Below are 13,748 nucleotides of genomic sequence, written 5' to 3' on the forward strand. Positions count from 1 at the left end.
GAATGTATTCTTCTCCTCAGTTTTCACAAGGGAATTGGGGGCTTCAGTAACCAAAACTGCAATGTTTATCCTCATGACACATCACAGGAAGCACCTCCATGGTTAACAGAGGACAGAATTAAAATTAGACTTGGGAAACTTAACATTAATAAATCACCGGGACCAGATGGATTGCACCTGAGGGTACTTAGGGAACTCAGTCAAGTAATTGCCAGACCATTGTTCCTAATTTTTACTGACAGTCTACTGATTGGAATGGTACTAGCTGACTGGAGAAAAGCCAATGTAGCACTAATATTTAAAAAGGGCCCAAAATATATCCCTGGGAATCACAGACCAGTTAGTCTAACATCAATAGTATGCAAGCTCTTGGAGGGGATGACTATATAGAAGATTTTAGTAATGAGAACAGCATCATTAGCAGTAATCAGCATGGATTCATGAAGACTCGTTCTTGCCAAACCAATCTGTTAACTTATGAGGAGGTGAGTTGCCATCTAGATAAAGGAAGGCCCGTAGGTGTGGTGTATCTGGATTTTGAAAAAGCACAGTTCTCTATAAACGTTTACCATGCAAAATAAGGTCCGTTGCCATGGGCCATAGAGTACATGGATTGAAAACTGGGTACAAGGGTGAGTTCAGAGGGTGGTGATAAATGGGGAGTACTCGGAATGGTCAGGAGATGAAAGTGGGGCCCCCCAGGGTCTGTGCTGGGACCAAACCTATTTAATTTGTTCATAAATGACATGGAGGATGGGGTAAACAGTTCAGTCTCTGTATTTGCGCACGATACTAAGCTAAACAGGGCAATAACTTCTCTGCAGGATGTGGAAACCTTGCAAATAGATCTGAACAAATTAATGGGGTGGGCATCCACATGGCAAATGAGGTTTAATGTAGAAAAATGTAAAATAATGCATTTGGTGGCAAAAATATGAATGCATACGGCATGCATTAAAAAGAGGATTAACTCCAGAGATAAAATGATAATTCTCTCGCTCTACAAGACTCTGGTCCGGCTGCACCTAGAGTATGCTGTCCAGTTCTGGCCACCAATCCTCATGAAGGATGTACTAGAAATGGAGCGAGTACACAGAAGGGCAACAAAGCTAATAAAAGGGTCTGGAGGATATTAGTTATGAGGAAAGGTTGCAAGCACTGAACTTATTCTCTCCTGGAGAGGAGACGCTTGAGAGGGGATATGATTTCAATATACAAATACCATACTGGTGACCCCACAATAGGAATAAAACTTTTTTTTGTGGAAGGGAGTTTAACAAGACGCGTGGCCACTCATTAACAACTTTAATACAGGGCATTTTCACCCCCTTCCTGCCAAGGCCAATTTTGGCCTTGGGCGGAAATCACACCCCCTACAACTCCAGGAAGCCAAGGACGTCATATGACGCCCGTCCAGGATGGCAGAGCCACTCTGTGGGCGTCATATTACAATGGCTGGGATTGGAAGTGGTTTAAATTAGAAGAAAAGAGGTTTAAACTTAAACTACGTAGAGGGTTCTTTACTGTAAGAGCGGCAAGGATGTGTAATTCCCTTCCACAGGCAATGGTCTTTGCGGGGAGCATCGATAGTTTCAAAAAACTATTAAATAAGCACCTGAATGACCGCAACATACAGGGATATACAATGTAATACTGACCTATAATCACACACATAGGTTGGACTTGTGTCTTTTTTTCAACCTCACCTACTATGTAACTATGTAAGATTCCTGTTAGTGTTCTGGAGTACCCCAAAGCTCCCTTAAGCCTCATCCAAGTTACTGTGCAAACAAAACTTTAAAAAGGCAACCCTTTAGACCACATGTGTCAAACACAAGGCCTGCGAACTGAATCTAGCCCATCAAGCCATTTTAAGTGGTCCTCGCACCTCTCCCTCCTCGTCTTCTCCCCCTTTGTCTCCACCCCCACCCTGTCTAAGCAGTCAGCAGCAGAGAGGAGGACATAATTCCTCATACAGATCCTGTACCTCTTCAGCTCCGCCTCCTCTGGTCTCAGCATTCAGCAGACTCCGGCAGCTGACTCCAGCCCTCCTCTGTTCCTTTTCCATACCCTGCGCTTTCTGCTTTCAAGCTACACCCCTATATTCTTCCTGGCAGCAGGGAGTGTACTGTAATCCAAGGGAGAGTGGGAGACTCTTGACTTCTGATGGCGAGGGGGGTTTTGCATCTGATGTAAAAGGGGAATGGGGTGCTCTGGACATCTAGTCCTACAGATACATCCGATCCTTTGAGGGCAACCATGATGCTGATGCCGGCCTAAATAAAATTGAGTTTGATACCCCTGCTCTAGACTGTTTATTTGAGTCAAAAGAAAGAATGCTGCTGCTTGCCTGGCTGCTACTACACACAGAGGGCAAAGGACCTGGGATTCAAAACAGCAGCTCCTGCGGGATAGCGCTAAATATTGTGGGGGTCTGCTTCAAGCGGAGAGCTCGCAGAGAGGTAATCCATGGCCACATGTACTGTAGGTTTAAGGGATTCCTGCCTGTGTTTATTGGTCAGCGTGCATACCTCCCAACGTTTTGAGATGGGCATGAGGGACACCTATCAGCAAAATTATGCAGGCATAGAACACACCCCTTGTCATGTCCCCTTAAAGGAGAGTTGTGCAAAAAAACAAGATTGGTTGAAGTGTAAGTAAACCCCCCTATTGTTTTCAGCCAAGGAAGCTGCCATCTTTGCCTCTGTTTAATCTACAACTACCAAGGTGCTGCACATGTGATCACTTATGACACCAGCCATTGGATGGTTTGACAGTTTGGTTGAGAACACAACCAATGGGAGTGTTACATTTCCGGCACGTGCCGGAAATGAAACGAAACTGTTTTAAGGATGGGTTTACTTCCGCTTTAAACACAAAAGTGCTTTTTTTTTTACCACTACTATTCCTTTATATTGGCTTTTGGAATTTACAAATGCAGCAATTTAGAAATCAGATGAAAGGTTTAGCACTGTACAACACTTTTTGTTAGATAAAAAAGTGCATTTTATATACAGCTATATAGATCAGACCAAAATGAGGGACATTGTTCCAAATCAGGGACAGTCCCTTGAAATCAGGGACAGTTGGGCGCTATGAGCGTGTACAGGAAAACAAAAGGATTCCTGTACAGGGGTAAGAAACACAGTCCAAAACAAAAGTCCAGCAAACAGTTGTTAAGCCTCTTGGCTAGCAAATAGACCTCACTGGGTCTGCTTCAGTCCTGCAGACATACCTCACAGCCTGCTTTTCTCCTTTCTCTGCACCAACAACTGATTAACCAAGGGGAAAGACAAATTATACCCCAGGTGGGGAACAAGTTGTGGCCAGTGCTTAACCCCCTGCATCCTGCTCCAAACTTCTCAATGCCATCCATTTACTTTATGAACTGCAAAATCCTATGCGGCAGATACACTCAATCCACAACTGCTAGGGGCTGTTTAATTGTCACAATGTATATTATTCATAAGCAATGTGTCATAGTCACATGGAAAAAAAAATTTTTTTTTACTCCTGAGGATAATAAAAAAAATAAAATGTAAAAATCCGCTTTAAACTCCTTTGCATCATTTCAGTTTAGGATCATGTTGCGTATGGGATATTGAAGCAGATATTTGTAGAGGCTACAGAAGCTCTCTTTAGTGTTTTTGTTACTAGGGAAAAAAAAACTGAATTGCAGTCAGTGAAAGGGCTGAGAGACAATTCGCGTAATTTGTAGTTTAGACACTGAATGATTGACTTTTTGCAGCATTTGAAACTAGAATTGCCAGGCTCAGCAGTTACTTATCTTATTAAATGCAGCAGGAGAGGACGAAATGCACCAAACATTTATAGGTGCATAGAAAACTGTAGTCATGTATAACAGCAATGGTATCAGAGAAATGCAAATGCTACAAATCTCTGCTACAATCTTACTTTTTGACATGGCCATATGTGCACTGCCTTGTACAATGTATATAATAAATATTATAAAGAAAAAAAATACTATTTTGGCCCACTTAGAGCCACCAATGGCTGTGCAGGTCTTAGTTTAACACGTTTTCCTGTGATATCTTAGAACGCTTTTTAAGAACTGTGTGTTTTATAGTGTTTTTATGCGAGACTGTACCTCCTCATACTTACAGCTCTCTTGGTCAGGTGGCTCAATGTTGTATCCATAGCCCATGAGAGTACGCACAGCTTCACACAAGCTGTCCCTGTTGGTTTTCTTGGTCTTCTCATCCAGCAGAACATATGGCACAAGGCGCGGGTTTCGCTTGTTCTTTATGTCCTGCAGTAAAATAAATTCATACAGCTCAGAAATGGTATACAAGAGAACTAAACAAACAATGCTCATCTCTCTCACAATCCCTTCATTGACTTCCTCTACCCCACCATATAAAATTCAAAATACTAAGCACAACATACAAGGCCATCCACCACATTGCCCCCAGCTACATCACCAACCTCATCTGCAGATATTGACCAAATCCTCCTCTTTGCTCCTCCCAAAACCTCCTGCTCTCCAGCTCCCTTGTAATTTCCTCTCATGCTCGCCTCCAGGACTTCTCTCCCATCCTCTGGTACTCCCTGCCCCAGTATGTCCGGTCAGCCCCTACTCTGTCCACCTTTAGGCCATCCCTGAAAACTCACTTATTCAGGGAGGCCTACCCCACCTTTACCTAAGAACTGTACCCGAGCCACCTCCATCAGATCAACCCATGCGCTATTACCTTTTGTTCTACCTTCTCCTTCCTTTAGATTGTAAGCTCCACAAGCAGGGTCCTCCTGTCTCTTCTGTACTGAACTGTATTGCAATTGTACTGTCCCCTCTCTACATTGTAAAGTGATGCGCAAACTGTTGGTGCTATATAAATCCTGTATAATAATAATAATGCTCATCTAGAGATCCCTTTAAATTATTCGTTCATATTCTGACCACCAGCTGCACGTCTGAATTGGACCATTTTCTTACAAACGCTCACTGTTATTGTTTAGGGGTGTGCATGCATAACCATTGCAAAGTTTCCTCAAGTAAGCTAGCTTTGTAATTAAAGCATATCTAAACCCATAGACAAAAAATGAATATATTGCAGCTTGCCAATCCTTACAGAGGAACTAAACTTACCTTTGCTTCCCTCACCTGCATCTTCTCTTGTGTGCCATCTTCATTGCCGGCTTCAGGATGACGTCACTCCTGCGCACGTACAGCAGTCAGTCATCCTGGCACACAGAGATAGTGCCAGCAGGGCAAGCTGATCTGCATGTCAGTTTACTTTCCGGAGAAGACAGTGAGCAGCAGGCAAGTAAGTGACAATGCAGGAGAGACAATGGGGGTTATTTACGAAAGGCAAATCCACTTTGCACTGCATGTGCACTTGGAAGTGCAGTCGCTCTAAATCTAAGGGGTATATCTGAAATGAATGGAAGCTCTGCTGATTTTATCATCCAATCATGTGCAAGCTAAAATGCTGGTTTTTATTTTCCTTGCATGTCGCCCTCAGATCTACAGCGACTTTACTTCCAAGAGCACTTTCAAGTGCACTTGCAGTGCAAAGTGGATTTTCCTTTAGTAAATAACTCCAAATGTGTATTGTCTTGTTGAGTATTAGTGTCTGGAAGGTAGTTGTTAGGTAGTTTGGACAGGGTATAATCCACAATCCTCATTAAATTAGTAGGTACGATGCCCAGTGGGTCTGGAGATGCAACTTGGTGTACATCTTGCGGCATGCATGCATTCGAGGACGAATACTGCTGTGCAAAATGTAAGCACATTGTTTCCCTGGAAGCTCATGTTCTGAATCTGGGGAAGCAACTGTCAGCACTGAGAAGTCCCTCCATACTAAAGGAGAGCCAGGATTGTACACAGCAGGTGCCAGCAGGGGCCAGCACAGAGGCGGGTGGAGACAAAGAGGTGCAGGCACTAGGAAAGAATAGATGGATGACAGTCAGGATGGGTAGAGGGGGAAGTGCCAGGGAAGCTAATCCAGGGCTAGAGCATCCCAATAAGTATGCTCCATTGAGTGACATTGGTGAAAACAGTCAGGGACCAACACTGATGAAGCTGAGGGACTCTCCTAGCTGCGGGGGAAGAACTTCTCCAGTGAGAGTGGGGGGGGGGGGGGGGGGGAGTGAAGGGAAAGGAAAGAGAGATTCTGGTGGTAGGGGACTCAAGTCTTAGAAGGACAGAGAGGGCAATCTGTAACAAAGACCTGAAGCGCCAAACTTTATGTTGTCTACTGGGTGCTTGTGTTCGGCACATCATGGATCTGGTGGACAGATTACTGGGAGGGGCTGGAGAAGCCCTGGCTGTCATGGGGCACATTGGCACCATTGACAAAGTCAGAGGCAGATGGAGTGTCCTAAAGAACTTTTTTGGGACTAGGGAGCTAAATTGAGGAAAAGGACCTCCAAGGTAATTTTCTCAGGTATACTACTGGCACATCGAGCAACACCAGAAAGGCAGAGGGAGATTAGGGAAGTGAACAAGTGGCTGAAGAGCTGGTGTAGTAAGGATGGGTTTGGGTTCCTGGAGGACTGGGCCGACTTCTCAGTCGCTCACCAGTACTATAGAAGAGATGGGCTGCCTAAATGAGGAGGGTGCAGATGAGCTGGGAGTAAAGATGGCCAAAAAGTTAGGGGGTGGGCCCCAGAGGTAGAAATAGTCAGCACGGAACATATTCCAGAGGGTAGTATTGGAGACATTAGTGGTAGGTTGACTAAAGCACATAAACTCAAGGTATGTATAGTAACAAGTCCTAGTTGCAATCTCGGGAACACCCAATAATAAGGATGAGCTCCGGCATGTTCGCACAGCCCACGTGCAGAGCCCGCCAGGAAGTCGGCACTGCGCTGTGCTAATCACAGGCAATATGACATTTCCCGATCTCTGCAGCCATGCATCGGGATAATGTCTCACTGCCTGTGATTAGCGCAGCGCAGTGCTGACTTCCTGGCGGGCTCTGCATGTGCGTTGTGCAAACACGCCGGAGCTCATTCTTACCCAATAAGAGGATAGTATGCGACCGGTCTAAACTACGTGGCATGTTCACCAATGCCAGGATCCTGGCGGACAAGATGGGTGAACTAGAGATACTGTTGTACAAGGAGGATTTGGATTTTGTGGGAATTTCAGAGACCTGGTTCAACAGCTCTCATGATTGGCTGCCATCCATTCAAGGGTATACCCTTTATCGCAGGGATAGAGAGGGTAAAGAAGGAGGAGGAGTATGCCTGTATATCAAGAATAATGTACATGTGAATGTAAGAGATGACATCAGTAAGGGAGCAAGGGAGGAGGTGGAATCCTTATGGGTAGAGCTCCAAAGGGATAAAGCTAAGGGGAAAATATTACTAGGAGTATTCTATAGGCCCCCTAACCTGAGGGAGTAGGGGGGGATGGATCTCCTATCACAAGTTGGATTAGCAGCAAGGATGGGAAGTGTTATCATAATGGGGGATGTTAATTATCCAGACATAGACTGGGCAAAGAGAAGCACGCATTCGTCTAAGGCTCGCCAGTTCCTAAATGTCTTGCAGGATAATTTCATGGTTCAGATGGTAGACACACCAACTGGAAATAAAGCGTTACTGGATGTACTGATTACCAACAATACAATCCTGATCACGGATGTGGAAAAACAGGCAATTTAGGAAATAGCGATCACAGGTCAATTTGCTTCAGTATAAATCACACAAATAGGAAACATAAGAGGAATAGAAAGACACCGAATTTCAATAGAGCCAACTTCCCTAAACTACGAACCTTGTTAGAAGGCATGAATTGGGATAAAATCTTAGGAACAAAGAACACGGAGGAGAGATGGGTTTGCTTTAAGAGCATATTAAATAAGGGCATTAGCCAATGTATCCCATTGGGTAATACATATAAAAGAGCAAACAAAAGTTCTGGATGGCTTAACTCCAGTGTAAAAATGTATATAAAAGCAAAGGAGAAGGCCTTCAAAAAATACAGGGTTGAGGGATCATCATCAGCATTCAGACTTTATAAAGAATGCAACAAGAAATGTAAGGGTGCAATTAGGGCAGCTAAGATAGAACATGAAAGACACATAGCAGAGGAGATAAAAAAAATCCCAAGAAATTCTTCAGAGGGTCGTGATAAATGGAGATGACTTGGAATGGTCAGAGGTGGGTAGTGGGGTCCCCCAGGGTTCTGTGCTTGGACCAATCCTATTTAATTTGTTCATAAACGACCTGGAGGATGGGGTAAACAGTTCAATCTCTCTATTTGTGGATGATACTAAGCTAAGCAGGGCAATAACTTCTACGCAGGATGTGGAAACCTTGCAAAAATAACAAATTAATGGGATGGGCAAGTACATGACAAATGAGGTTTAATGTAGAAAAATGTAAAATAATGCATTTGGGTGGCAAAAATGTGAATGCAATCTATACACTGGGGGGGAGAAACTATTAGATAAGCAATATGAACGACCACAACATACAGGGATACACAATTTAATACTGACATATAATCACACACATAGGTTAGACTTGATGGACTTGTGTCTTTTTTTTCAACCTTACCTACTGTGTAACTATGTAATGCATGTCTCTTCTGCAATAAAAAGCCTGCCTGCTTGCCGTTTGGGACAGTGAAACTTTACCGGTAAAAATCGGCGTTCACCACCATTACTAGTAAAAACAACAGAAAAAATAAAAAGTCTCTAAATCTTTCCCCTATTTTGTAAGCGCTATAACTTTCGCGCGAAACAATCAATATATGCTTATTGCAATTTTTTTACCACAAATATGTAGCAGAATATATATTGGCTTAAATTGATGAACACTTTTGTTTTTTATACAGATTTTTTTTTTTTGGATATGTATTATAGCAAAAAGTAAAAAATGGTTTGTTTGTTTTTTTCAAAATTGTCGCTCTTTTTTTGTTTATAGCGCAAAAAATAAAAACTGCAGAGGTGATCAAATAACACCAAATGTCAGCTCTATTTATGGGGGGAAAAAAAGGACATTAATTTTGTTTGGATACAATGTTGCACGATGTGCAATTGTCAGTTAAGGCGATGCTGGCTTATTGCAAAAAATGGCCTGGTCATTAAGTAGATAAATCCTTCCGGGGCTGACATATATACAATGTACACATAAATGACTTCAGTGTTTCTGTTGTGATTGAGGAGTAAACACGCCACACTCCACAGTACCTGCAGTGCATAGGTTAGCAAAGGCTTGTTTTAATGCACATTTACTGCATGGTAACAAAATGGAATGTGCCTTGCCACAGATTCACTTTACCTGTATTATGCTGTATGTCCATCCTTGCTGTACTCGGTCTCTTGCCCACACATTGTGCCCATTCTCTGCCAGTTTGTCCACCAATGTGTTCTGAGCTGGTGTCAGTTTGACATGGGAAAGATCAAGGGGAGCTGGTTTATACCCATTGGACATCATGTACCTTTGGAATTAAATAATAAAAAAAAAAAAAAAAAAATGGTTACATGTCACCGTTTTCTAACCCTTTACTCATAATCACTTTTGAACTTTTGGCTTTAAAATTGTCTGAAGGGAAAGATAAAGTAACAAAATTTTCCTTTCTCGTACATCGCGGGACACAGAGCAGCCATATACATTACTACCTAGGTTATGCGCCACCTATAGGTGAATGGACACTGGTAGAATAACCAAAAACAGGAAGTGATCCCCTATATAACCCCTCACATACAGGAAGTACTCCAGTTTTTTTCGCCAGTGTCTAAAATGGTGGATGGTCACTTTTGAGCTCTCTGTGAGCTTCCATGCTGTAATCCCACACAGGTTCTTAGGAATCAAGGGACAGCGTTTCTAGATCGGATCCATTTCAAAAAGCTACTATGCTAAGATAAATGGTACCCGAGCCACGTAAAGAAAATGAAAGGATCAACAACGAGGCCTGTAATGCAACCTTCGGATGCTGAAACCTGCGTAGTGGAATCCTGCACACCACAGCGCTAAGGCATTTCTCCAGGGTGCTGTACGGGTCCAAGGGAGTGGACCCTCATGCTAAAAGGGTGCCATACATACTCCATACATAGTCTATCACCTCTTCAATCCATCATGAATGCTGCTGCCAGACTCATCCACCTTACCAATCGCTCTGTGTCTGCTACTCCTCTCTGTCAATCCCTCCACTGGCTTCCGCTCAGCCAAAGAATTAAATTCAAAATACTAACAACTACGTACAAAGCCGTCCACAACTCTGCCCCCAGCTACATCACTAGCTTAGTCTCTAAATACCAACCTACTCATTCTCTTCGTTCCTCTCAAGACCTCCTGCTCTCTAACTCCCTCATCACCTCCTCCCATACTCGCCTCCAGGACTTTTCCAAAGCCTCTCCAATCCTATGGAATGCTCTAGCCCAATCTGTCCGCCTATCTCCTACTTTATTAGATTTTAGACGATCCCTGAAAACACTTCTCTTCAAAGAAGCCTACCCTACCCACACCTAACTGTATTTTCATTTTCTCCATCAGCTCATCCCCCACAGTTATTACCTTTTGTTTCAACTTGACCCTCCCTTCTAGATTGTAAGCTCTAACGAGCAGGGCCCTCTGATCCCTCCTGTATTGATTTGTACTGTAAGTGTACTGTCTGCCCACATATTGTAAAGTGCTGCGCAAACTGTTGGCGCTATATAAATCCTGAATAATAATAATAATACCCAGTCCTTGAAGGTCCGTGATGACGGAACCCGCTGCGATGGGTGAAGAAGGCTGGACCCCTGGCTTAGGCTATTGACCTGTGGTGGGAGTGGTAAGTGGCCTTGTGAAAAACCTGGGTTTAATTATTATATATTCTCCTGCAACAACGTATGTTTAGGCTAACATATTTTGCTCACTAGAGGGCATGGGTTTTTGCTGCTCTTTTTTTTTCTTCCCAGAGCTGCACATGGCTGGGTGGTCCTTTCCTTATTCTGAGTGGACGTTCAGGGACATCCCTCAAAACAAGTGCTCACAGTGTGGCAGGGCAGAGATCGGGATATCGGTGCTGTCCAGCTGAGCAGAGATCGGGACATGAGCACTGTGATTGGCCCTCCCAATCACCTGACAGCTGTGTCCAATCACAGCCTACACAATGTAAACAGAGACGCGTGTCCATCACATAAACACTGATTTGGGTTATTTTTACCAAAGAAATATAGCACCATAATTTTTGGTAAAAATGTATCAAGAGAAATTACTTATTTGCTAAATTATTTAACAGAAACTAAGAAAAATGCATTTTTTATGAAAATTTTAGGTCTTCTTTTATTTGTAGCGAAAAAATAAAAACCCCAGCAGTGATTAAATACCACCAAAAAAAAGCTCTATTTATGTAAAAAAAAATGATAAAAATTTAATTTGGGTACAGTGTTACACGACCACGCAATTGCCATTCAAATTGTGACAGCACTGAAAGCTGAAAATGGGTCTGGGAAGGAAGGGGGTGAAAGTGCCCAGTATTTAAGTGGTTAAAAAAAACAAAAGGTTTTGCTTGCAATGCTTTTTTTGCCCACTAGAGATGGTAAGTGGCCCTGTGAAAAGCCAGTGTCCAATTATTATGTATTTTTCCCCTGCCACAATGTTGCTGGCTGGCGGAGGGGACACAGAGCAGTCTGTCCTAGGTGACATGCGAGTCCATTGGGTGATGACAGACACAGCCTAATTATGTTTCGGTAGCTGGAAGAACAGTTCATTGTATAAGATTCTTCCAAGGCGGAATTATGGTACTGAGGAATTTGTGTATTGTCACAAAGCCAGTTACCATTGCTTCAACAATCTATATCTTCCAAAGAATGTTCTTGGGGGGAGCGCTGCACCAAAAGGGCACATGTGTTCCATCAGCGGCCCCTGTAGAGGCTAAATGGAACTCTGCTGCGATAGCCTCTCCTGAAAGACCGGATGTCACCGGGCAATCTGAACTGCTGCGTCTATCCGGCATTGGGGCTACTACCAGTACTACTACCCCAGAGTTTATTACTAAAGAGGACCTGGCATCAGCTTTGGCTGGTTTAGAGGGCAAAATTGCTGGAATGATCGCTTCTGTCACATAAAGTGGCAGGAAGCGTCACAGGTCCCCTTCCCCTATTCCTCCTATATTGGAGCAAGACTAGATTGACAAGGTAGAAGAGGTAATGGCCAGTCAGGCAATTGATATCCAAGCAGAGGACGCTCCTTTGAGTGATTCAGAGCCTGAAGGGGCTCAGATTATATAAGCCTCCGAATCACAAAAGCTTCTCATCCATTCTCTGTACAGATGGTCCATACAGCTTTTAAGTTACCACCAGTAGAGGTCCCCAAAACACCTTGTTCCTCCCTGGGTTCCTTAGAACCACAGCAGGGTACACAGGTATTTCCTTTTCACCTGCTCTTGAAGCAGGTGGTATATTCCGACTGGGAGCACCCAGACAGGATATTTGTGTCTCCAATGAGGTTTTCTCTGTTATATTCTATGGAGGAAAGCTTTACCAAGAAGTGGAGCATACCTGTTGTGGAAGCAGCCGTTTCCTCCCTGAGCAAGACCTTAACTTGTCCAGTGGATAATACACAGGTGTTTAAAGATACTTCAGATAAGAAGCTGGAAGCCTTGTTAAAGGCATCCTTCGCCCTGGCAGGTTCCATTATTCACCCCACAGTAGCAGCAATTGGGGTCTGTCAAGCCTTGAAGGATCAGGCTAGAAGGCCCAATAGACTGGAGGATTCTGTTCAGGATATAGCAGATCTGTCTCAGGCTCTTTGCTCTGCTATAGATGCCCTTAAAGACTCCATGCAGCAGATCTCCTGCATGACTCTTGTCTGTGCACATGTGCAGAATTTTACAGCTAAAAAGCTGGTCAGCAGAGTTCCCTTATAAGAGGATGCTAGCTGGTTTTCCTTTTCATGGAGAACGTTTGGGGATGATCTTGAGAAGTACAACCAAAAGAGATCTGAAGGAAAGAGTTCCCTCCTTCCTTGCCCTTTAATGTGCCACACGCTAATTTTACAGGTATTTCAGACCCTAGGCAGTTCCGATGGCACCAGGGATCCGCTGGCAAAGGTAAACAGCAGGGTTAGGGCCAAAAGAGGACATGGGTCCAAAGGTCCGCTAATACTGGCATCAAATCTTCCTTGCGAAGGGACGCCCCAATTCCTGCACGTGGGGGGGGGGGGGGTTTGCTGCAGTTTGCAGGATTGTGAGGAATGCAAATTCAGGACAGGTGGGCCATCTCCACAGTGTCTCGGGGTACAGGCTAGAATTACACTGTTACCCTCCTCAAAGATTTGTAAGGTCCAGCGTTCCCACGGACCTTTCAAGAAAGGGCTTATTACTCCAAGCACTAGACCATTTAAGGAGACAGGGGATGATCATAGAGGTCCTAGTTCCCGAAAGGAGAGCAGAGTTTTATTCAAATCTGTTCACGGTTCCAAAGCCAAATGGTGACATAAGACCAATTCTGGATCTAAGAGCACTGAACTATTTCTCAGTGGCCCTTTCGAATGGAATCAGTCCACTCTGTCGTGACCTCTCTCCAAGGAGATTTTCTGGTATCCATAGATATCAGGGATGCATACCTGCTTTTGCCAATTTTTCAACATTCTCAAAGGCTTTTGCGCTTTAACAAAGAAGAGCAACATTTTCAGTTTGTGGCTCTGTCCTTTGGGCTCACAACCACACCCCGGGTCTTCACAAAGATCCTAGCACCCGTACTGGGTCTTTTAAGATCTCAAGGAATCTTGATTGCAGGCTACTTAAATGATCTCTTTCTCAGGGATCAATCACTGCAAGTTTTGAT

The 13,748-nt window shown here is 43.7% G+C and overlaps 1 protein-coding gene across 13 annotated transcripts in view; it reads right to left on the reverse strand.

Moving 5' to 3' along the window:
- RYR1 (ryanodine receptor 1) overlaps positions 1 to 13,748 on the reverse strand; it is a 347,489-nt gene that overhangs the window by 174,987 nt on the left and 158,754 nt on the right. For all 13 annotated transcript variants that reach the window (XM_077480582.1, XM_077480567.1, XM_077480575.1 and 10 more), the window contains 2 exons: positions 9,256 to 9,415; positions 4,123 to 4,270 (listed from right to left, as the gene is read on the reverse strand). In XM_077480582.1, the coding sequence (XP_077336708.1) occupies positions 4,123 to 4,270; positions 9,256 to 9,415 (308 nt within the window). The remainder of the gene's footprint in view (positions 1 to 4,122; positions 4,271 to 9,255; positions 9,416 to 13,748) is intronic.

Source organism: Lithobates pipiens, unplaced genomic scaffold (assembly GCF_037356315.1).
Source record: "Lithobates pipiens isolate NorthernLeopardFrog02 unplaced genomic scaffold, aLitPip1_a1.2 Scaffold_1, whole genome shotgun sequence".
Taxonomy (NCBI): domain Eukaryota; kingdom Metazoa; phylum Chordata; class Amphibia; order Anura; family Ranidae; genus Lithobates; species Lithobates pipiens.